Source organism: Pelodiscus sinensis, chromosome Z (genome assembly GCF_052426305.1).
Source record: "Pelodiscus sinensis isolate ZL-2025 chromosome Z, ASM5242630v1, whole genome shotgun sequence".
In the NCBI taxonomy this organism is placed as follows: Eukaryota; Metazoa; Chordata; order Testudines; family Trionychidae; genus Pelodiscus; species Pelodiscus sinensis.
Genome location: NC_143085.1, coordinates 15,123,597 through 15,149,159, shown reverse-complemented (window position 1 = coordinate 15,149,159; position 25,563 = coordinate 15,123,597). Strand labels below are relative to the sequence as shown.

The 25,563-nt window shown below is 40.7% G+C and overlaps 1 protein-coding gene across 1 annotated transcript in view; it reads right to left on the bottom strand.

Moving 5' to 3' along the window:
* Window positions 1-9,178: 9,178 nt before the first annotated feature.
* Window positions 9,179-25,563, bottom strand: part of CDC45 (cell division cycle 45) — a 32,101-nt gene continuing 15,716 nt past the window's right edge. The window contains exons 10-19 of the mRNA XM_006134946.5: window positions 25,215-25,334; window positions 24,599-24,730; window positions 24,083-24,181; window positions 22,613-22,774; window positions 22,090-22,228; window positions 20,561-20,644; window positions 18,188-18,306; window positions 15,580-15,656; window positions 13,771-13,837; window positions 9,179-10,515 (exon numbers count right to left, since the gene is read on the bottom strand). Of these exons, the coding sequence (XP_006135008.3) occupies window positions 13,773-13,837; window positions 15,580-15,656; window positions 18,188-18,306; window positions 20,561-20,644; window positions 22,090-22,228; window positions 22,613-22,774; window positions 24,083-24,181; window positions 24,599-24,730; window positions 25,215-25,334 (997 nt within the window). The 3' untranslated portion in view covers window positions 9,179-10,515; window positions 13,771-13,772. The remainder of the gene's footprint in view (window positions 10,516-13,770; window positions 13,838-15,579; window positions 15,657-18,187; window positions 18,307-20,560; window positions 20,645-22,089; window positions 22,229-22,612; window positions 22,775-24,082; window positions 24,182-24,598; window positions 24,731-25,214; window positions 25,335-25,563) is intronic.

The following is a 25,563-nucleotide window of genomic DNA, read 5'->3' as shown; positions in this document are numbered from 1 at the left end:
ATGGCATGTGCCACACTTCCTGAAACCTGGTGATCATTGCATAGTTTAGTTAGAGCTGTAGCTCCTCATTTCTCTCTGCTTTTCTTCTTTTTTTTTACATGAAGCCAATGGAATCATTAGTAAACTGAACTATAACTACTAAAACTATCTAAGTAATTTCTAACTATGAACAATCTTTGTCTTTAATTCCTGTCAAATGTCACAAGAGGGAGCTCATTCTGTCTGCAACCGAGGACTGTTAGGAGGAACTTGAGGGAGCTGGACCGTGCATTCAGAAACAGGGCAAACAGCACGAGACACACAACGTGCATACACAGTCCGGTGGACCACTGCTGAAAAATCTCTGATCTGTGGCTCCAGGACAAGGCTGACACCAACACCTACAGTGGAGCACCCCCGGGGACACTTCTCGAAGAAGAACTTGCTTTACTTGAGAGCCTTTGGTGATGGACCTTGTGAAAGGCTTTCTGGAAATCTAAGTATTCTATATCCACTGAATCCACATTTGTTGACCCCTCTTAAAGAACTCTAGTAGATTAGTAAGGCATGATTTCCCTTCAAAGAAATCTTGTTGACTTTCCCCCAACAAAAATTATGTTAATCTATGCATCTGACAATTTTATTCTTTACTAATTTAAACTACTTTGCCCGGTACTGATGTTAGAATTGTCAGGATCACCACTAGAGCCTTTTTTAAATATTGGTGTCCACATCTGAGGTGACCACATCTGCATGCAGTATTCAAGATGTGAGCGTACCATGGATTTATAAAGAGGCAATAAGATATTCTCTGTCTCTATCCCTTTTTAAATGATTCCTAACATTCTGTTTGCTTTTTTGACTACTGCTGCACATTGAGTGACTTCAAGATCTTTCTCTTGAGTGGCCACAGCTAATTCAGTTCCCATCATTTTACACATATAACTGGGATTATGTTTTACAACATGTATTACTTAGCATTTATCAACATTAAAATTCATCTTCCCTTTTGTTGCCCATTCACAATTTTGTGATGTTTGTGAGTATTTTGCAACCCAATTATTAATTATACTTGAACTTTATAAAAATACTAGGATAATCACAGAAACATTGTAATAAAAGTTATTTTGTTTCCCTTATATACTTTTAATGCTAGTGATCTGGCTAGATTTTTAAAGCACATGCAAGATAAATATGCCAGTGAAAGTTATTTCTGCAGCTCTTTGTTGGCTTTTTCAGTAAATGAAAAACATACCAGAAGCTGAATGTTCCTGTGAATTCTTTCCAACCTAATGACAGGTGTCTCCAATTTTCCACTGACATGCTGCAAATGGTTGATTAAATGAAAATAAATTCCATCAAGTTAAACAATGGAAACAAACATTAAAACCATGGGGACTGTGAAAATATACAAGTTCGACTAGCTAGAAAGGAAGACTCTAAATGAATTGGTCCCTAACTTTAAGTAAAAAATAAAATAAAGACAGCACACAGAAAGTAGAATAGGAATATCACTGAAACAAAAACTGGTAATAATAAAAAAAAATCAGCAGTTAAGAATATTAGAAATTTTCCTTTAAATGGATTGCTTAGCTAAGACAATTAAACACCACAGGGCAATATTCTGCAATTCTTAACCAGATTAAACATCTGCTGATTTCAATGGAAGTTTTTCCTCAGTTGAGGAACACAGAATTTGCATCTTAAAGGACTTTCACACAGGAAAAATTTAGGCCTTGAACCTGCAAAAATAGCTCTAAATCACATGCTTAAAGTTAATAACATTCTTAAGTCCTCTTTTGGATTTGGACTTTAAAGATTTTCTTGTTTTATAATTTGACACAGAGATACGGTCTTACCTTCATGATGGTTTCTGCACTCATATGACCTTAACCATAAAAACTTCAATACAGCACAAACTAAAATCCCCAAAATAAATCCACTTCCCCACACACATTCAGATTTTTTCCAGATAGCTGGGTTTTCTAGTTCTCCAAAAAAATCAAGATGCGGGCAGAGAAGTCTAATTACATAAATACGTAAGTATAACTTCCCCACAGAATTTTATGCAAGTGTAGCTTATGAAAGAAGAGAGCCTTCACACACAAACATAATCAATAGCAGCAAAGAAACCTGGAAAAAGGCACATCTCTTTTATGTTAGCATTCTCCTTTCAGAAGTGCTTCAGAAGACAAATGCTAGTTTAATGGAAATATTTTAGATAGCCATGGTTTGAGAGGGTTGTGGTTTGATTTCTCAGATCAAAGAGCTATTACATTTAGACAGAACGTAGCTGTGAATATAGCAGACCTTTATCAATCCAAACTACAGTTTAGTTTTTAGTCAATCTGGTCTACCTATAAGCAAAATTAAGAACAATTAAAAATGTTATCCATCTGGATATGCTCACTGCAAGACTGTTGGACAATTAAAAATGCTTACTTTTCTATCAATGTAAAGGTTGTAAAATAGTAAAAAATATTATAATTAAACATATCACCTTTACAGCCATTTAATTCAGACCTAATTCTTGCTAATGGTTTAGGATGTTCTGTTTTTCACCCACATAACATTAGCGATAAGGAAACTGATATTCTTTGCTCTCTGTGGGAGACAGAAACTACAGTAAAACTCCAATAGTCCGGCATCCAATTGTACGGCACTCCTGATAGTCCGGAATCAAAATGGCAAGAGCCTAGTGAGTGAGCTTCGGCAAAAATGAGTCACAAGGTAACAGCGGCAGCAGCTGAATTGAGCAAAAAGGGTAAAAAAGGCTTAAAAAAACTAAAACATTACAGTATACTGTATACAGTATGTACAATATAAAGGGTTTAGAACACTTTATATACAGTATATAATGTATACAGTATATATATTATATATAACCAGCTTATAGTACCTCCTGATAGTCCAGCATATTTGATAATCCGGCACCACCTAGGTCCCATAGGTTCCGGATTATCGGAAGTCTACTGTATATACAGCTGTGTATGGTTGAGTAAAAGGCATTCAGGGAAATTAATCCAGGTGCTATATTTGATGTGTCACTTCTACTGCCAGATTATGAAAAGTTTGACTGGCGTTTTTTAATCCACATTGTCTTTTTATACTGCATGTTTCTTAATGTTTCCTGCTTTAGAAACTGTTTATTTTCAAAACCTTAGTGTTTTAAGGTGGCACTGCTTTACGACTCCACCCTGGAGAACATTTTTGTTAGTCCCTGAATTTAGTCCAACTAGAACTTTCTGTACCACCTTGAAATGAACAAATGATAAACAATTACTAATGGGAATTCTTCCACTTTTCCATTTAGTGAAAATAAACATCTTGTTATTGTTTTCCCCCATTCAGCCATATGGAGACTTAATGGAGTCTGGCAAGAACGATTTCAGAGCTCTTTTCAGTTTAGCAAGGTTTGAGGTTAGGAGTGCAGGCTGTCCATAATAGTGATGATGGCAGTAGAATTCCATTTAGAAAAATAAAGAACAGTTACTTATCTCGTAACTGTGATTCTTCGAAACGTGTTGCTCATGTCCATTCCAATACAGATGTGCGCACTCAGTGTGCACACAGTCGGAGACTTTTCCCTCAGTAGTACCCTCTTGGCCAGCAGGGAGCCCCCTAGAGTGGTGCCAATATATCGGCCCATATATATACCCCTGCTGGCCCTCTCACCCACTCTGTTCCTTCTTACTGGCACATTCCGGATAAAAGGCGGTGGGCAGGGATTTGGAATGGACATGAGCAACTCATCTTGAAGAATCAGAGGTAAGTAACCGTTCTTTCTTCGAGTGATTGCTCATGTGCATTCCAATATAGTTGACTCCAAAGCAGGACCCAACTAGGTGGAGGGCCGGATGTTGAAACCAAGGAGAAGTTAAGTATCGCCCTACCTAGGGCAGCATCCTCTCTGGCCTGATGGGACAGTGCATAATGGTTGGCAAACGTGTGGACCGAGGACCATATGGAAGCCCTACAGCTGTCTAGGATTGCAACCTGCATTGCGAAAGCGATGGAAGCTGCCACAGCTCTCATGGAGTGTACTCTGAGGGTCAGGGCTGAAATGTCTGCTATGGAGTAGCACTCCCTGATACAGGCGGTTATCCCTGAGGTGATCCGCTGAGTGGATACAGGTTGGCATCTCATGCGTTCTGTGATAGCTACAAAAAGTTGTGGTGATTTTCGGAACGGTTTGGTCCTGTAGGGATAAACTGAGGCAGTCCATGGTATCTTGCTGAGAACTGAGAACTCAAATCCTAATTATTAAGGCCAGGCCCGAGAAGCACGCAGACAGTAGCTACCATGACCCTGGTTCCCCTGGCGACCACATTCCAAAGGGGCCTCACTCTGATAAGGCCTGGCTGATGCCAGCCAGGCTGCGTGGTTTCTCACTGACTCCTGTAACTTCAGATAAATCAGCTTGAATCCCAAAGACTATGCCAACACAAGGAGGTAGTCATCTCGCAGTAGCCATATCACACTCACAGCAAAACAAGTTCCCATCAACATATCCATTTTGTTTATGTTGGTTTATTTAGCTGTTAGGAATACCTGTCCACCTGGAAATGAAAAGCAACAAAACAAACAAACTGTTTTGTCACAGTGCTATTACAATAAATGAGTGCACGGGAGTACAGGGGAAGTAGTTGCTGCAGCTCAAATATAATCCTTAGGGAATGTTTCTATTTGCTTTCAGACACAGCTAAAATGGAATGTCACCATACATAAATAGGGTAAGCCGATTAGCGCCTTAACCATTGTATTTTAAAATAACTAACTCTTGTAGACAACATTTCTGTTTGGTCAAATAAGCCTAAAGTATATTAATCTCTTAACAAAGCGAAGTCAAGAGTTCTTGGCACTCCTCCTGTATCCAGAATTCACTAGTAAGAGGTTAAGTCTGCAAAATCATGGTGGTTCTTAACATTTTTTTATTGACCTACACAGCAGGTGATTTCACATTAGTGGCTGCTACACATCATGGCACTAAGTTGCTGCCATTTAGAGTTTATGTTTTATGTAGACTTACTAGAGGGCTACATAGTTTTACTGCCTTTCTTACACATGTGCTCTGGAGCAAGTAACTGACTTGCTTAACTCCTCATTAGTCTACAAGTTCAACAGCAGTGTGACTCATTGTCAAAAGAATTTCTATTATGGTTCCACATTACCACTACATTAATTTAAGTAGAAAAAAATATCAGAAGCTTGTTAAACATGTTTAAATCTTTCTTGAAAAGTAGCTCTTGGCTTAAATTTCTCATGCTTTTTCTCTATGCAAAATTGAGTTTCTAGAAAGTTCAATGAAAACCCACCCATATGGTTGTTTCTGATACGAGGGATGAATCACTTTTTAAAATGCTTCCATTTGCACTCTCTTCACTGTCTCTTAACCCTCCATGCTGGATGGAAGAATGTAGAAACTGAAGGGAATTTTGCATGCTCCGGCTCTCTATATGGTTATTACTGCATAGTGTTTTGACACTATATTATTTCCCTCAACCATAACCAAACATTCTATGAACTATAAAATGTCAGATATAGGCAAGTATAGATTTGAATATGCACCCCACAGATTTAAAAAAAAAAAATGCAAATATATGGTTTTAGTATAATACTGTTATTTGACCTAGCCCCAGCAACAGCAGTTCCTCCCCAGTGGCCCAGCCCCCCAGGGTGTGAAGCAGGAGCAGCTCATGCTCAGAGTCGACAGCGCCAAAGCAAGTGGTTAAAGACGGAGGTGGAGGGGTCATGACAATGCAGATTATGTGATGTCATTCTGTTGTCCCGCAGGAAAAAGTTAGAGAGCAAAAATTACATTTATGTACTAAGTTCAAATCTTAAGCAAACAAGTCAGGAAATCTAGTTAATGTTCCCAAAGTTTTTTGTAACTGTGTTGGGTACTGTGCATATATAGTAAGGCATTAAAATTAACCCCAGCTTCCATAATACAACACATTCCCTGTGCCTCAGTATCTCCATTCAAATGGGGATGATATGGACCTATGTAAGTTGTTTTGAGACCTTCAAATGAAAAAGTGCAATAAAAGCTTGATAATGTATATCTAAGACCAGAATTACAATTGCTGAATTACAAGTACAATGAAAAAATTTCAACTTTTGTTCATAAATTCTCAAAATATAACAATTTTTGGTTATGATAAACACTCAACTGAAGGAACATTCAAGGACAATAAGGCCATTGAAGATAAACCAAATGAATTATTTAGATCAGTCATCATGGCTGAGGATGAGAGGAAAATTCCCAAATCTGAACCATTCTTTTTAGGGGATAAATCTGAGGAACTGTCTCAGCTCGAGATGCATCAGACAAGAGTTCAGATCAAACTGATACAGTAAACAGTAATACCAGGACCAGATGGATTTCACCAAACAGTTTTAAAGGAACTCAAATGAGAAACTGCAGAACTACTAACTGTAGTTTGCAACCTATCATTTAAATGAGCTTCTTTACCGAATAACTTATGGACAGTTAAGGAAATGCCAAGTTTTTTAAATGACTCCAGAGGTGATCCTAGCAATTACAGGCTGGCAAGCCTGACCTCAATACCAGGCAGATTGCAACTACAGTAAAGAATAAAATTGCCAGACATGTATATGAATATAATCTGTTGGGGAAGAGTCAACATCATTTTTGTTAAGGGAAATCATGTCTCAAATTACTATAATTTTTTGAGGGGATCCACAAGTATGAGGACAAGGGGGATCCAATGGATATAGTGTACAACAGACTTCCGATAATCCAGCACCTTGGGACTTCGGTGGTGCCAGGTTATCGGATATGCCGGACTATCGGGAGGTACTCCGGCGGGGAACGGAACGGCAAGGGGCGAATCCTCCACCATTTTGCAGGAAGGCAGGGGAAGCCCCATGCCACCGCCGAGAGTTTCTGGGAGGGGTGTGAGGAGGCGGCATTGTGTAAGCAACCCGGCAGCACCCAAGCTGCTCTGCTCCGTGCCGTTTCCCCAAGTCCGCCGCTGCTGAAACTGATGAGCGGCGGACTTGGGGAAGCTGCAGAGCAGGGCAGCTGGGGTGCTGCTGGGTTGGTCCTGCAGTGCCACCCCTCACCACCCTGCTCAGCAATAACTACTGCAGTCTGGAGGGTGGGGAGCCCCCTCCCCTCCCGGAAACTCTTAATGGAGGTGCGGGGCTTCCCCCGCCTTCCCGCAAAACGGTGGAGGGTTCGCCCCTTGCTGCACCATTCCCCGCCCACCCTGTGGCTGGCCGCAGTGCAGGTCCCGGCAGACCCGTCACCGACATAATCCCCTTCCCCTCTTCTCCCCTTCCCTTTCCCAGCCGCGAGCGCCCATGGGGCTAGCCGGAGAATTCCAGGTTCCAGTTCGTGCCAGACTCTCAGGAGTGCCAGACCACTGGCGTTTTATTGTACTTAGATTTCCAGAAAGCCTTTAACAAGGACCTTCACTAATGGCTCTTAAGCAAAGTAAATGGTCATAAGAGAATCCTCTCATAGCTTGGTAACTGCTTAAGATGATAGAAAACAAAGGGCAGGAATATTTTTTCCCCCCAGAATGTAGAGAGGTAAGTAGTGAAGTCCGCCAGAGGTTTGTACTGGGATCAGTTTATTTAACATTCATAAAATGACCTGGAAAAGGGGGTAAACTTTGAGGTGCCAAAATTTGTAGATGATACAAAACTGTTCAAGACAGTTAAATCCCAAGCAGGCTGTGAAGAACAACAAAAGGATCACACAAAACTGGGTGACTGGGCAACAAAATTCAACGTTGATAAATACAAAGTAATAGACATTGGAAAATATAATCCTAAATATACATATACAATGATGGAGTCTAAACTAACTTAACACTCAAGAAGGAGATCTTGAAGTCATTGTAGATAATGCTCTAAAAACACACACTTAGGGGGTAGTAACAGTAAAAAACGAACGGAAAGCTGGGAGTCATTAAGAAAAGGGATAGATAAGAGGACAGAAAATACCATATTGCCTATATGTAAATCCAGGCCCCACGTATGCCACATCTTGCATACTATGTTCAGTTACAGTTATCGCATCTCAAAAAAGATGTATTGGAATTTGAAAAAGTTCAAAAAGGACAACAAAATAATTAAGGGTATAGAACAGCTCCCATGTAATCAGGGCCCAACCAAATTCTCACCTATGAAAAAACACATCACAGACTGTCTTTGCTGTGCTTTTCCCTTATATTACATAGATTTCACAGGGAAGACCAGTGTTTTTTAACTTGAGAGTCCTTACCCAAGAGTAAGTTGTAGAGAGGTCACAAAGTTATTTTAGGGAGGTTGTAGTACTGCCACCCTTAATTCTCTGCTGCTTTCAGAGCTAGGTGACCAGAGAGGGCAGCTGTTGGCTGGGCACTCAGCTCAGAAAGCAGCACTGTGGAAGCAGTGCAGAAGTAATGAAGCAATAGCATACCTTCTTTGCACAATACAGTTAACCTGTGGAACACTCCTTGCCAGAGTATGTTGTAAAGGCCAAAAGTGTAACAAGGTTCAAAAAAGAGCTAGATAATTTCAAGGAGGACAGGTGTATCAATGACTATTAGCCAGGAAGGGCAGGAGTGGTGTCCCTTGCCTCTGTTTGACAGAAGCTAGTGATGGGCGACAGGGGATGTATCAATTGATTATTACCTGTTCTTGTCATTCTTTCTGGGGGTACCTGATATTGGTCACTGTTGAAAGATGAACATGATGTTGGTACTGCACTAGATGGACCTTTGTTCTGACCCAATATGATCATTTTTATGTCCTTAGTGCCCTTCATCTTCAAAATGCATTCTAAATATCAAGAAATACAATCCAGGGCCTAAGAATGACACTAGGATCCAAACATTCAATGTTCTAATCCTGGCTACAGTAATAATTTATACAACAGTTCACAACCTCTGTGAGTTTCAGTTTCCACATGCTTTAAGTGAGGATATCTACACTTCATTATTAACCAGTTAATTTTCACAGCACCTCTGAAGTCACTGTATATTTTTAAACACTGCATTATGCCATAGGCATCAACTGAAATATGTTGGGGCCACAGGAAGTGAGGTGAGAGGAAGGAAGAGAAACACCACACATGGCACAGTGTAACCTCTTAAATATGGGGGAAAAAGTTCATTTGATGTTATGCAGTCAAGTTCTCTAGATGTTAAAATTTGGCACATGGATAATATTTTCCAAACAAGACTACATAAGAGTTATTTTATTTAAGTAGAAATATACAATAAAATTTTTGCAATGGCTACATTTAAAATCCCATTATCTTAAAATTCATCTATATAAAATCTATACAATATATGGTAAAATGCATGTACCAAAACATTTACACAGTCAACATAGTACATAGAGACCAATAAAAAACACATGTGAAAGGAATCCAGACAGTCACTGAAAAAAGGGGAAAAACCCACTCATATCTAATAAAGTAATACTTATTGTAATACAAGAGTTTGGAGTTTTATTCGGGGTTGTATCAGATTATCTGAATAAATGTGACATCACAGGACACTGCTCGTATCTTCACAATTCATTCCCCACTTGAGAATTGTTGAGGACTGCAAAGGGTGAATTTAGATGGTTTGAGCACCATTTTATGTGACTTTATTAAGAAGTACACCATCAGTTCTATATGAGAACTGAAACTTTCTCTATTTGAAGAACCATATCCTGCCCTAACAAAGATCTGGGTTTTATTTAACTTGTCCATATCTAAAATACTATCATCTATGCAGAATAGCACTGTCACTAGTAGTGTCTTCTAAAAGCCATTTTGCATGTGATACTGCAGTCTCAAAGTAACTGGCTAACGACATGGTGGTGATATAGAAATTGCCTCTTTGGGAGATGTATTAATAAGAAAGCTGTAAAAGAACAATTGTTTTATATTGCTTGTATAGGTTCTATTTTAGCATTGTGGTTGATCAGTATTTGAATTTTAAGAGACTTACAATATTAGATGCATGCCTCACAGAACACCTATTTTTAGAAGTTGAAAATATACAGAGCTACTCCTGGTGATATTAGGAGTTGATTTAAGAGCAGTACATACTAGAAACTTAAAGGGAGTTTTCCTCATGCCTGCAAGTGAAATTTCTGCAATAAAGTATTCAATCTTGGACCAATAGATTTTACTTTGTTACTCAAACTTGCTAGGCAGGGACTACTACCTGGATGCAATTTTTTTTCCTCCACAAATTGAACTCCATCTATATATATTTTATTCTGACAAATTCTTCTTTGCGCTTTAAAAAGGCACTTAGGAAACAAAGGTCAATCCAATAACACTTTTGTAGAGTGTAACTTTTCAGAAATACTTCAACTTATTATCTGTATCAACATAGAAAGAAATAGGGGAGTTCCAGATTGCCATTTGAGTCAGAACATGAAGACTACCTGTGAACTGCATTTCTACGACCAAGCATTTGACAATCTGGACCATTGAGGTCCAACTGGTTCCTAGATCAGGATGGATTTTACAAGGAGAGCTCAGTATCCATGTGCCAAGAGTAACATCCTTCTGTTTGCCTATGAAAGAAAGAAGATTTAAATCCAGGCCTGCTGTAATCTGTCATGAAGGACATGAAGAGGAATCATCATAATCAAGAAAGGCGACAACATTTGGGACTTCAATGATATTTTTTGCCAGTCTGAAAAGTGCAGCAGGGCAGAGAAAGCAGAGTGACTATCTACTGACCTAAGAGGTCCCATCAGTAGCTGGTCCAAAGTTTTGAATTAATCCAAATTAGTGCTTCTGGTATTCAGTAAAGCAACACAGTGTGACAGATATGTGAATAAAACCTAAAAGTCCTTCTTCTTACTGACACCTTGGGCAAATCTTTACTTTGTGTTTCAGTTTCCACATCTATTAAATGGAGATAATGCTTGGTTACCTCACAGATGTGTAATAAGGATAAATTCTGTGTGTTATTTTTCCAATATCCCTTTGAGACTATTAGATATTCAACCTTCCACATACTTCCAAATGTGTATTCCAAAAACCACTTAGCACACCTAATAAAATTTCTCACAAAGTGTAGGCACACACAAGTACAAAAAGCCCAACAGGTAATGATAAATGGTTCAATGTCTAGTTGGCAGCTGCTTTAGGCACGTAAAAGGGCAATCAGTTAACTGGTTACCTGGTAAGTACTATCTTAACAGCATACTTAATGGGGTAACCAGTTAACCAGCACCCAGTCTGGCCAAAGCAGCCAGAGGGCTGCTGTGGCTGGGCCCACCATGCTCTGCACATGGGGCACTCCAGCCCAGCTGGAGCAGCCCCCTGCTTGCAGTGCAGCGCAAAAGACCCTACCTGGCCTGAGCAGCCTCCTGCCTATGCCATGGGGCAAGGAGATACTCCAGCCTGGCCATGCGCACTGTGCTGCGGCATTGCTCCAGTGACCATAGCCAGGGGTTGGCCCTAGAGCCAGTTTTGTTCAACATATTCATTAATAATCTGGATGATGGAATGGATTGCTCCCTCAGCAAGTTCATGGAGGACACTAAGATGAACGGGGGGAAGGTAGGTAAGATGGAGAGTAGGGATAGGGTCCAGAGTTGGAAGATTGAGCCAAAAGAAATCTGATGAGGTTCAACAAGGACAAGTGCTAAGTCCTGCACTTTAGGATGGAAGAATCCCATGCACTGCTATTGGCTGTAAACGGATTGTCTAAAGTAGCAGTTCTGCAGAAAAGGACCTGGGGATTACAGTAGACAAGAGGCTGAATATGAGTCAACAGTATGCCTTTGTTGCCAAGAAAGCTGTTGGCATATTGGGCTTCATAAGTAGTTGCATCACCAGCAGGTCAGGGGAAGGGATTATTTCCCTTTACAGGCAGTCCCCGGGTTACGTACAAGATAGGGACTATAGGTTTGTTCTTAAGTTGAATTTGTATGTAAGTCGGAACTGGCTCCAGATTCAGCCGCTGCTGCTGAAACTGACCAGGGGCTGACTACAGGAAGCTGGAGGCAGAATTGCTCTGCCCCCAGCTTCCTGGAATCAGCCACTGATCAGTTTCAACAGCGGCTGAATCTCGAGCCTGGGACAGAACAGCTGGGCTGCCAGGTAGGTCCCTGCAGGACCAACCCGGCAGCACCCCAGCTGCTCTACCCCAGGGTCCACAACAAAAGCCTGATCTGCTGGGGGGGGGCGCACTAGCTGTGCCCCCCCCCCCAGCAGACCGGGGACACGGGGAGCAAAGCCTCAGAGGCGCGGGACCCCGCCGCCGCTGTGGCTTTGCTCCGGGTGTCCCTGGTCTGCTGGAGACGGTCCCCAGCAGACCAGGGGCACCCGGAGCAGCTTTTCTCGCCCCGGAGGTCGAGGTGGCGGGACCGCTGCGCTCTGGGCGGTCCCGCTGCCTGCGAGCTCCGGGGCGAGAAAGCCCCGTTTGTAAGTGCGGATCCGACATAAGTCGGATCCGCGTAACTTGGGGACTGCCTGTATTTGGCACTGGTGAGGCCACATGTGGAATTACTGCATTCAGTTTTTAGCCCCCCGCTACAGAAAGGATGTGGACAAACTGGAAAGAGTCCAGTGGAGAGCCAATGATTAGAGTGTTGGGCTCATAACTTATGAGGAGAAGCTGAGAGAACTGGGCTTATTTTGTCTCCCAAAAAGAAGAATGAGGGAATAATCTTCAACTACCGGAAGTGGGGTTTCTAAGAGGATGAAGGTAGGCTGATCTTAGTGGGGCAGAAGACAGAACAAAGAGCAATGGCCTCAAGTTGCAGTAGTGGAGGTTTAGATTCGATATTCAGAAAAAACTACTTCACTGGGAGGGTAGTAAAGCAATGGAATGGATTGCCTAGAGAGACAGTGGTATCTCTATCCTCAAAGGTTTTTAAGTCCAGCTTGACAAAGGCCTTTTTGGAATAATTTAGTTAGGATTCTTCCTGCTTTGAGCAGAGAGTTAATATTAGATGACTTCTGGAGATCTCTTCCAACCCAAATCCATGATTCCATGAAAGCTACACAAAAAACACTGAAATAAGGGATCTTTCGGAAAAGGCTTTATTTTCCAAAAAATCAGCGTCTAGACTGGCGCTTTTCTCTGGCAAAGCTCCATGCCAAAAAAAAAGCGGCAGCCATTTTTATGCTAATGAAGCACGGGAGATTTAAATCCCTGCTTCATTAGCGATTACGATACGTCTAATTTACATCCCTTTTCCGAAAAAGGGATGTAGTCTAGACGTAGCCAAACAAACAGTCCTTTCACTTTCCTAGTTTGAAAAATAAAGAAAATCCACAAAGTGAACCCATGAAAGATAAAATGCTATTTAACAGATGGGGAAAGCTCAAGTTAGAAGCAATTTCCCCCCAAAAGACTATGTACAAAAACTACATGCAGCTTGTGTGTTCCAAGTGAATTAAAACAGATCTCTTAATAGTTTTAGAAAGCATATTTTTAACTGATAGGTCAACCTATTGTGTGGGGTTTTAAGTAGTTTATATACATGTGATAAAGAAGTTAACTATATTAAGTGTAATATAACTTTAAAATAACAGGTCTAAACTAAAATCATCCATTCATTTGGACTTGTATAATGTAAACACCACTAAATTTTTAAGAAGTTCTATTTCTGACCCTTGCATTCCATGACAAGTTTCAACTGGTAGTACCTTTTTATGGATAGACAGGTACCAGACTCAAAAGAGATATAAGTTGGCTTTGTCTGAAACTGTAGTTTATCTACACTTTATACTTTCTAAAATTTGCTGCGTCTTCTGAGACCAGCCTACCAAGTAAACCATGTTCAATAATTCTTCTCACGCACACTTACCATTAGGACAGCAGAGAAATAAGTGCATCTAGAAATTTGCTCCGGTCTTCCATTTTCAATTCAATTACTAAAACAAAGAAAGAATTATTAGTTTAGAGGACAACTGCAAATATGCCAAAGCCTCAAACTGTGGGATTATGTATTTTAATCAAATTATTTTTCCAGGGTTTTTTTTGGTTAAGTCTGGCTAATATAGAAGCATGTCGTTTATTGTGTTGTTAAAAGATCTGAGCAAACTCAGCATTCCAGATTATCACTCTTTAAATATGGTTTCTATTATTAATTCAGTGGACTTGTATATCTACAATCTATCAACAGCTGTCGCAGAGCACATGTTCACATAATTTTCAGAGTTTAAACTTGGTCTTCTTCCTAAAAACACACAAACCTTTCCAGAATACAACTCCTTTTTGTGTTAGCTAAAAATGGAGGTATAAATTGCCTTTGAGCTGATGACTTTTTCAAATGCATTTCAAAACAAATGTTAATGCAGATAAACCTACGTAATAATTAACACACAACTAACTGTTTATGGTTACATTTGAGATCGCCAAGTCAATTCAGATATAAATTGTTATTCTAAGCAAAATAAATTTCAGCTTCTCAATCATAATTAAGTCTGCTTTGCAGACTTATTGCTACAGCAGTTTTTACTTACAGTACACCCAGATGCCAATTCATGAAGTGCCATAGTACTAAAATGAAGATTATGTGTCATATTGCAAACTGCTTGTGAAGCATGCCACATAGATGCTCATCCTCTATGGATATATTAAAATTACAAGAACTGTCATTTTCGAGAATGGGTGAGATCCTTTAAGGAGTCTCTTATATTAAAGGATTTGCTGGTCAAATGCAACATATGGATGTGAATTCAGGATGTAAAGGGTTAACCGGATATTCAATAAATATTCACCTTACTGACATGTTTACTAGGGCAAGGATTGGCCTTACTAGCATTTTTACCAGGGCAACTGGTAAAGTGGTGCCCAACTCGCTGGAGCAGGCCTCACCGGGGGTGCGGTGGGCCCGCCTAGCTAGAGCAGCCTATGGTGGAGCAGGTCTAGCTGGGATGGAGCAGCTCCCTGTTTTGTGGTGATGTATACTATACCACAGACTGCTCCTGCCAGACAGGCCAAGCCTGCCACACCACAGGTCTGCTACAGCCCAGTTGGGCCCACTGGACCAGTTAACTATATACTTTAACCTGGGGTGGGGAACCATTTTTGAGTCAGGAGTTGCTGACCCACAGAAAAATCAGTTGGGGGCTACACACAAGTGAGAAGTAGTGGCCTCCCAACAGAGGAGAAAGACACTCCCCACATTCCCCTCCCACACCAGTGACTGGGGACACCCAACTTAGTAGACTGTGTGTGCTCCAGATCTGCACTGGGACAACAGAAGGGCTGGAGCAGTAGTGTGAGCTCCCCAATGCTGGGGGAGGCCCTGAGCCTTAGGGGCCAGATCGAGGCAAGCTGGGAACCACATCTGGCTCCCGGGCCTGAGGTGCCCCACCTCTGCACTGGTTAACATTTTAAACAGGGTTTTACATTCCTAATATAAATTAAGGATGTCAGAATTTATTAGATTAAATCTTTAACTGATGAGGTGATGCTTATCAGTTAAATTCTGAAGCCACCTCCCTTGGAGAAGAACTGACACCAGTATCAACATGGCACCCAGGGAAACTTTGAGCTTTATATTGCAGAGCCTGCAGTGTGTGTAATGGTAAGATTTTCAACCATTATTTAATTAACCATTTTAATCAACTTTTTACATCCCTAATGTGAATGTTAAAAAGTTACTTACTAGACATGTCAAAGTGGTTGTGTAAAATCCTAGAATTGGTGCTCTCTGCAGCTTTTTCAAATGCTCTCCCAAAAAAGCTATAAAAAGAAAACCAAACCCATACACATTAGGAATATCACCTTATTAAATTAACAGCACAAATTAGTTTTTCTAACACTCCAAATACTAGAGATGAAGACAAAATAGCTATCCCTTTCTATCCTAGCCTACCTGGACCAGCACATTATATCCTACAAGCACTCAGCCCCAACATTCCAGAATGTGTGGGCTCTAATTAGTCACTGTGGCTAAAAACCCACTTGATTCCCCAGGAAGCAGATAACTTGTAAGGTAGTCAAGATTAAAATTCCTGCTGTATAAATACAATAAATTTTCCTATGGAAACCCTGAGCTTTATCAGGATTTAATTCTATTGTCTGTGACAACAATTTTTTAAAAAAAGTTTCCACAAATGATCCAGTGACTGAGCAGCCTCGGAATGGTTGGATGCTACACCGAGACTCTGGAAGAATTTCTTCTGTGTGTGGCAGGAGTTCATTTGGCAAGATTTTCCCTGCCATTGCCAGGATGGAGATGCCACAAAAGCTTCTACAGTCCAATTTGTTGCCCTTCTTGAAGAGACTGACAATCAGTGTTTCTCTGAACTCTCGTGGTATCTGCTTCCCTATTCTAGATCTAGATCAGGAAATGGAATTGTTTGTGGAGCTCCGGTCTGCCTTCTTTGAAGGCTTTGTCGGGGATTCCGTCATCATGTGGCTCTTCATTGCTTTGATGACAGCTTGAATCTCTTTCAGGGTAGGAAGCATTGCAAGATTGTCCATAGGCGGCTGCTGAGAGATTCAGTCAAGGGTTCCTGGGACTATGGTGGAGGGGTGGTTCAGGAGCTTGTAAAAGTGTTCCCTCCAACAAGAAGCAATGGCTTAATTGTCTTTCAAGAGCTGGGTACCATCCTTTGATCTCAGGGGATTAATTCCATGGTTTCTCTGTCCATAAACAGCATTGAAGAAACCTCTCGTATCATTGATATCTGTGAGATGTTGGAGCTCTTGTGACTTCTCTGTTCACCATTGATTTTTCAGAGTCGTTGTTTTGCATGGGACTTCTGCCTTGGCCTGCGCTTCTTTCTTCGTTGTGCAGTTGAAGTTGCTTTGCCAGGCCCTGAAGGCATTCCTTTTTACTTCAATCAGATGTTCAACTTCCACATCATTCTCATCAAACCAGTTCTGAGGCTTCCTTGACTGGTAGACAATGGTTTCTCCACAAGCTCCCATTATGACATTTTTCAGTTAACACCAGTGTTTTCATGTCTTCAGGGTGTACTTCCTTTAGAGCGCTATCTGGAAGTGACTGTCTGGTGGGGTCCTTCAAGCCTTGCATGTTGATCTTTTGTTGGATCAGTTTCTTCTGAGTTCTCTGTTTGGTGACAATCCTAATTGCCATAGTGGATCAGGCAAGGTAGTGATCAGTCCAGCAGTCATCAGCGCTACTCACTGCACACGTGAGAAGAACATCATGCTGATCCTGAGAGCGGATGATGACAGTCTATAAGGTGCCAGTGCTTCGATCGAGAATATTGCCACGAGATCATATGGGCAAATAGTCATTAATAAACCTATCCTTAATGAATTTACCTACTTCTTTTTTGAACCTGGTTACTACAGAGTTTTGAACCCTGTTGCAAAGAACTCCACAGGTTGACTGTGCATTGCATGAAAAAATACTTCCTTTTGTTTTAAACCTACTGCATATTCATTTAATTTGGTAGCCCCTAGTTTTTGTGTCACTTTGTTCACACCAGGCATAATTTGTATAGATCTCTATTGTATCTCCCTTCGTCAACTCTTTTGCAACCTGAAAATTCCCAGTTTTATTAATCTTTCCTCATATAGAAGTTGGTCCACAACCCTAATCATTTTTGTTGCCATTTTCTATATCTTTTCCAATTCCAAAATCTTTTTTGTGATGGGGCAACCATATCTGCCTACTTTATTCAAAAATGTGTACGTATCATGGATTTACAAAGATGCAATATATTTTCCTGTCTTATTATCTATTCCTTTCTTAATGCTATCCAATATTCTGTTCACTTTGACTGCCGCTGCACACTGAGTGGATGTTTTCAGAGAACTAGTCTCAATGACTAATATGTCTTTCTTGAGAGGTAACAATGGATTTAGACCGTATCATTTTATATGGATAGTTAGAATTATTACATTTAAAAACATTACTGAACAGATATTTAATTGTTTAAAGGTAAATGAACAAACAAATCAGAAAAAAATGAAGAACTGGGGAAATGTTTGCCTATATTACATTACCCAGACCAAGAGATAATGAAGTAATATCTTTTATTGGATCATCTTCTATTGATTTTAGGAGACAAGCTTTTGAGATACAGAGAGCTCTGCCTGAGGTCTGTGATAGGTACTTCACTCTCATAGCTAAATACCCAAAGCAAGACACTTAAATTATGTACAATTTATCATTAAAGCTAACAATGGCATCAAAGCATTTGTCAGTAAAAATATGTTTGGGATACATTTATCAGTAAAGAGGCTAAACTAATTGATGCCATTTAGAAAGGATACTAAACAAAGAATACCCTCACTTCTTTTTGTCGGAGCTTTCTGTCTCTGGAGGAATCCCCACCATGATCACTGTACCCTGTTCAACATCCAGTGGTGCTGCTACTATCAGTGGCAGAAGCTTACAGCGCTTGTTTTTTGTCTGGAAGACAAAAAGTCCTTCAGTTAGACAAAAAGCTCAGAGAGGATACAATCAAGCTTCAGATCTGCATGTGGGGTATTACTAAAGATGTTGACTTAAAGTCAACTCTACTCCAGACCAACTGAGAAAGGAGATCATATAAAGAAACCTGTGACAAATCTAGTCAATTTAAGCACAGCAGTAAATAACCTAAAAGGGGGAAAATAAATCCTCTTTCTGTAACTGCACCCTGTGCAGCATCCAGAGGTGCTGCTACTATTCGTGGCAGAAGCTTACAGTGCTTGTTCATTCAATTTCAGCGTACATTCAATTTGAACGCAGACCAGATACGAAGCTATGGATATCATTTCCAGTAAGGAAGAACACTGCCTTTTCTCATTAAAAGCATGCATTGTCACCTTCGTACGTAAAATGTATGCAAAATTTTTCACTTAGGGTATGTCTACACTTGCAGCCTATTTCAGAATAGGGCTGCAAATGCAGACATTCGGAATTGCAAATCAAGTCCAGGATTTAAATATTATTAATTATTCCTCCTGCAATGAAGTTTAACAGGTAGTTTGAAATAGGGCTTTATTTCAAATACCCGTTTCATTGCTGCGTGTAGACACAGGCAGTTATTCCGGGCTTGTAAATTTCAAAAAAGGCGCCCGGCCGGCAAGATGCAAATCAAGCGCGGGATATTTAAATCCAGGGCTTGATTTGCAATTCTGAATGCCTACATTTGCAGCCCTATTCCGAACTAGGTTGCAAGTGTAGACATACCCTTACACACAGCACAACATTCATTTTCTCTAAAACACAAAAGAAACTAAGTTTGACTCCTTTAAACTTATTCCCTTCCTCATTATTCCCTCACCTTTCCACAGTTCTGCAATAGTGGAGAGCTCCTGGGGAAATTATCTGATCTGTATTTATCAGAGATAAAATTGTCCCTATTATCAGGTTAGTACTTTGATAACCTTATCCTCTTTAATCTTTAAAATCAGGTGGTGATTTAAGAATGTTAGGTTTATTTTTAGGAATGTCTAGTCTAGTAAGTCAAGTGTTCAGCATGACATAAAATCCCTAGATATAAATTCTTTTACAGCTAGCATTGAAATGGCTATCCTGTAGCATAGGGGTGGGGAACCTTTTTTGGGGTCAGGGGCTGCCTACCCACAGAAAAATCAGTTGGGGCAACATAGAAGTGAGAATTAAAAGATCAAAACCAAACTCTTGCTGAAGTGGTCCCTAACTGAGAAGCAGAAAGACACTTCCCTCATATACCAGAGCCCAGAGGAGCCCAACCCAGTAGATTTTGTGTGCTCCGTCCCCACTGTGGAGTGACGGGGGGCTGGAACATTAGGGTAGGCTCCCCAATGCCAGAGGAGCCATGAAATTCAGAGGCTGGATCCAGGCAAGCAAGGGGCCAAATCCAGTCCCCAGGTCTGAGGTTCACCACCCTGCTATAGCACAACTGTTGTGATATGAGGTGGATCCTAGTATGTCCGATAATCCTGGGGATAACAGTCTCCTTGGTTGAGAGCTGGGAACCTAAAGAAATTAGGAAAAGAGCTTTGATTAAGCTCTAGTGCAGCAACTAGCCCCCTAGAGGAATCAATACGTATGGAACTCATTAGAGGGTAGATGTCTTAGCCTAAAAATTTCAGGAAAAAAAAGTAACATAAATAGAGTGAGGATTGTACACAATAATATTATTTGTAAAGTATGGCAATGCTCTTTCATTGGGTGGCATGTTAGAGCACAGGGTTTAAAATTAGACTACGTATATGTAGTTTAAATGAGGACTATTTGAGTAAATACTGCTTAAAATTCATTGTGGTTTGTTATGAATAAAGGTTTCCTGTTTTAAATACTTATTTAGAGGAATAAATAAAAATGTTCCAGGTGTTTAGATAACTTAACCAATCCTGCATTTTCTATTGTTTTCAGTGTTACACTTAGGCTAATTTCTTTGTCATGATAAGTTTATTAAAAGAGATAACCATTTTAGATAGAATTACTATGATCTGCCTATATGATGAGATGTCAGCTCCCTCCAGTGGGATGAAAGAACTCTCCAGAGTTATGTAGGCCTGCAAACTAGAATCTTCCATGCAGCATGATTTGTATATTGGTGCCCTATTACCTAACTATTCAGTCAGATTAATATTTTATCCAGTGATCCATTTCTTACATAATCCACAGAAACAATTATAAACTACGTACTTAGAGCACAAATTAGCTAGTTGTATGTCTTTGATTTACTTACAGAGCTAACAAATGACTTGAGTAAATATTTACTGAGCAGGCACAGAGATACAGGTTTGGAAAACAGTTTTACATCTGGAGTGCCCTGGGGAAAAAAAAGTTAACTCAATTATACCTAAGGTAATAACATCCTTAATGCATATTTAGGATTAATGACAGTTCAAAATAAAACACACACTTCATGCAACTCAAGAAATACTAACAAAAAGTGTTTCCCATTAAAGTCATTTTCAGTTGCATATAAAAAACCCTAAGGGCCTTGCCTTAATTATTACAAGAGTCAACTGTAGAAGGATTGATCACCTTGCTGAATTGAATATCAAGCCTAATACTATGTCAAGGCTGATTCCTATCTTAAAATAGAAACAGAGTTAAAAAGTAGTGCTGCCAAAAGGGCTGCTGAGTTTTCAGGGTGGGAGGTGCATAAAAACTCTAAAGCAGGGGGTGGGCAAACTATAGTCTGCAGGTTGCATCTGACCCATCAAGATTTTTAATCCAGCTCTTAGAGTACCAGTCTGGTGGCGCAATGGGGGTTAAAGCAGGTTTCCTGCCTGATGTGGCCCTGTGCTGCTCTCAGAAGTGACCAATACATCTCCTGCATCCCTTGGAAGGCCCCAAGGGTCAGGAAGAGGGCTTCACACGCTGCCTTCATTGGCAGGTGCAATCTTCACAGCTTCCATTGGCCAGGAATGCAGAACTGCGGTCAAAGGAAGGTGCAGGAGCAGTGCCTGCAGCTGAGGGCAGTGAACAGAGCTGCCTGCCCTCTCACCCCAAAGAGCCGCTGCCAGATGTGCCAGTTGCTACTAGAAGAGGCATAGGGCTAACATGGGGTGAGGAGGAGAGGGAGCCTGCCTTAGCCCTGCTTCACCAGGAGCTGCCCGAGGTAAGCAGTATACAGCCACATACTCCCATTTTGTACCTCCACTCCAAGATCTGAACCCGCTGCTTCAAGTCCTTTCCTGTACCCCAAACTCCTACATTCATGGCCCACCATACAATTTGCTTACCCAAATGTGACCCTTTGGCCAAAAAGTTTGCCCATCTCTGGTTTTAAGGACCATCCATCAAGAAAACAAATAATTAGCAAGCAGTTTCAGCCCCCCCTACTCCAATAAGGCTATGTCTACATTATGAACTTTTTGTGGAACAGGCAATGCAAATGAAGTACTTATTAGCATTTTCTTGTGCTTCATTTGAATAATCTTGTCTGATCCTTTTGTGCAAGAGGTTTTTGTGCAAAGACAAGCAGTGTGGATGTGTCCATTTTTCACAAAAACTGACATGTCCACACTGTTATTGTGCAAAAACCTCTTGCGCAAAATGAAGTAGCATAGACATAGCCTAACTGTATTAAATATGTTGAGTGAAGGGGGAATCTTTGATTTCTAATCATCTTATATTGACAGAGTAATACAGAAGCTAAGGCTCTTCTGGGCTTTCTGGTCAAACTTTCCTATCTACTTGACATACCATTGGTGACAGTTACAGTATAAGAAGCCAAACAAGGAGGAATAAGTACATAATTCTGACCTCCATTAGATAGCAATAGAGAAAAGGCCCCTGAGACATTACGAGATTGGTGCAAATACAGCTGGCTACAGTTTGCTGAATGGCACGCAGTTGTTTTTTGGCTAGTTCCAGCCCCTGATGCAATTTGTCCAGGTTACTCCTGTAACAGAACAGGGAGAAGAGAAATACTTTTATATGATTTTTTTGTTGCTGTTAAATGGAGTTATTTCTAAAATACTACTCATAAGTAGGGTTGTAAACTGTCATTTAATAAGTTAACTCATTAAACACAATGTTTAGCCGGTTAACTGTGGAGAAGTGGACTGCTCCAACCAGGCTAGGCAAGTTGCACTACAGTCAGGGGCTGCTTCAGCTCAGCCTGACTGCTGTGCTTACCAGTAACTAGTTATTCTTTTGATTAAGGCTAAAAAAAGGTATTTGCTTTGAATCCTCTGTAAGAAACATTTTAACTAACTTAAACCTTCAGTTATGAAAACCAAAGTTAAGAAAATAAATTATGAGAAACACATCATGTGCACAATACCTTGAAAGACTATCCAAAGCCTTGATAAAATTATCAGTTCCAGGTTCATCTTTCTCTATATTCTCCATTAGAGAAGCTGTTGCATAAACTATATCACTTGCTAAAAACTTGTTCTTAAAACCAAAGTGAATGCTGAAGGTCTGTACCCTTAAGTTCTTCATTCTGTAAAAGCAGACAAAAATCAATGGAGAAGAATGACAAACTTCTTATAATCCATGTGAGGCTATTAACATTGATTGTCATCCCATTAAGAAGTTTGAAATTAGAAGTACAATGGCAAATCTCACATTAACTTTTCTGACTAGTCTTATTCCGATCTAGCAATATTGTGTTTCCTTCCCCCCCCACCCCGCCCCCATCTTACACACACACACACACACACACACACACACACACACACGTACGTGTATGTGAAATAAAGATTATGAAATATATGAAATAAAGATTTCCTGTGGGACAAAGTGACAACACAATCACCCTCCTGCAGCCCCTCCCTCCACAGCAGCATGAACTTTCCTCTCCCATGCTCCAGGGACTCCGGGGAGCTGTGAGCCATGCAGCCTCCCATTCGCCCAGAGTTCCAGGGAGCTGCAAGTCATGCAGCCTCCTCCCTTGCCCCTCTCCTGTGCTTGGGGGAGGAGAGCTTCACTGTGTCTAGCTGGGCCCAGCCCTGCCCATCCCACCCCCAGTGGCTGAGGTGGGGGAGAGCCGAGCCCAGGGTGACTTGAGCCTGGCTCCTCCCAGAGGCTAGAGGGAAACTGGGCCTGGCTCCTCTGGGTGGCTGGGGGACAGCAGAGCCCAGCATGGCTTCAGTCCAGCCCCTCCTGATGGCTGGGGAAGAACTGGACCCACTGCAGCCTCGGGAAAAGAGGGGGGGGGCCAAGAGCCAGGGCCAGCCCAGGCAGCCTCAGGACAGGGCCCTCGCTGGCAGTGGTGGTGGGTAGTGGGGGAGAAAGAGCTGAAGCTGGGGCTGCCACGGACCCTTTCCAATGTTGGGGGGTAACTAGAATCGAGTGGCCTTGGCCCTAAGCTCTGCCTTGCCAAGAGGGAGGTTGGTGAGCATAGCAAGCAGGGGGCACAGCCCCCTAGTGTCTTTTAACCAAACTATGATATCCTCTTTAATGCTAAGAAAGAGCACAGTAGTAGAGCACAATGCTAGGAGTCAGACTGATATTGAGAGATGATGAGTTTCTACAATTTGTCAAACAAAATAAGGGATCTATCTATCTTGTAAAGTCAGATCCTTAGCTTCTGTACTTCAGGTTAGCAATCTGTACAATTGTAATATAGTCAACTATATAAGGTGTTGTGAAGCTTTTTAATATTTCATAACACATTATGAAGTGGGTCTTTGCCCACGAAAGCTTATGCTCCAACATTTCAGTTAGTCTATAAGGTGCCACAGGACTCCTCGCCGCTTTAATACATTATAGTAGTTAGAAATTTAATTAAATTGAAATAGGATTTTACCCAAACTTGCTGGCAGATTCTTCAATCATTTCATGCAGGTTCTCCTTTAATGCAATGTCCATGGAATTAAACTTTTGTTTCACCTGCTTCAAAGGCAAACTACGAAATGGGGAAAAGTCATTTTTTAAACATACATTTAAAACGTATCTTCATCTAAAGGAAAGAAGATTGTCCTGTAAGTAGAATTCATACAACAGGGCAGCTCTAATTTACAGCTCTTCATATTCATCAACCTGAAATATTGATGAGCAGATGTGGAAGAGTGCAGGTCATTTTATATATCTATAGAGCAATAAAAACACATATCTTAAAACTCATGAGTACAGTAGTGTCAGCAGAGCAGAAGTAATGAAGAACTAGGTCAGTATTCTATACATCCATAACAGCATTTCCATATATGATATTAAGTTAACTCTAATTTTTACTATTTGTTATATCCTGAATATTTTTCATATGCTTCCTTATTAAAAAGTACAATGTAGTGCTCCCTTTTCCCAATGAATCTTTATAACTCACCCCATGTCAGCAAAAAACTCCTGAAGTCTCTTGTGCCCTTGTACTGACCAAAGTTTGAAACTGGCAGAAGTGTAACAAGTGTTACAGACACTTTCATATAGGGACCAATGTTGATAAAGAGCCAGGCGCAGACTGAGAACATTAACAGGAATTAGGGAAAAATAGTCATTTAGAGCATACATATTTGTTTACAAATTACTAATAAACTTAGCGATTACTATTATTCTTCTCTACCCTCACCAGACATACCATTTTAATCGACATTAACTAGATTCCACTAGAATAAAGATTTCCAAATGTGAATAAGAACATTACTGCAGCGAAGACTAACTCACGTAGATGTCACTTCTCCCCCGCCCCTCCCCCCCATCTGTTTTTCCTGGATTTGTATTCCAGTTCTTTAGTTCTGGAAGGTTGGATTGTGCTACTAGAGTCATGCTCAAATAGTGGAAGAGGGATTCATCTGCAATAAGTCAGTCAAGTATCTGTTTCTTCCAGTTCAATTCCTAGCTTGTACGCAACCTTAATAAGCTTCCTTTTCCTAGATTAGGGCTTTAGTCTATCAAATCAGGGTTTTTTGAACCCCTCAATATTTATTAGTCAGATATAAGGATACTCATATTCAAATGCTATTCTCATGCAATCAATAGAAAGGGAGTTCTCATCATCTTCATTGCGGTGATTATGCCGGGACACATGACGCTGTAAAGTTCCGATATCAGTCACATACTTCATTCTTTAAAAGAAAAAAAATTAAGTCATTTTCTTCCCCCTTGGTACTTATATTCTTGTTGGCTACAAAACTCTTTCCTAAGGCTTACACCTTGCCTAGCCACCTTCACATAATTAAAAATTATGAAATGACTAGGGGGTTGCATCCCCTGCTTGTAACATTTATCAATACCTCACCCCCCCCCCCAAAGGGGGGGGGGGTTGGTGTCTGGCCAGGGGAAAGGAGGCAGGAG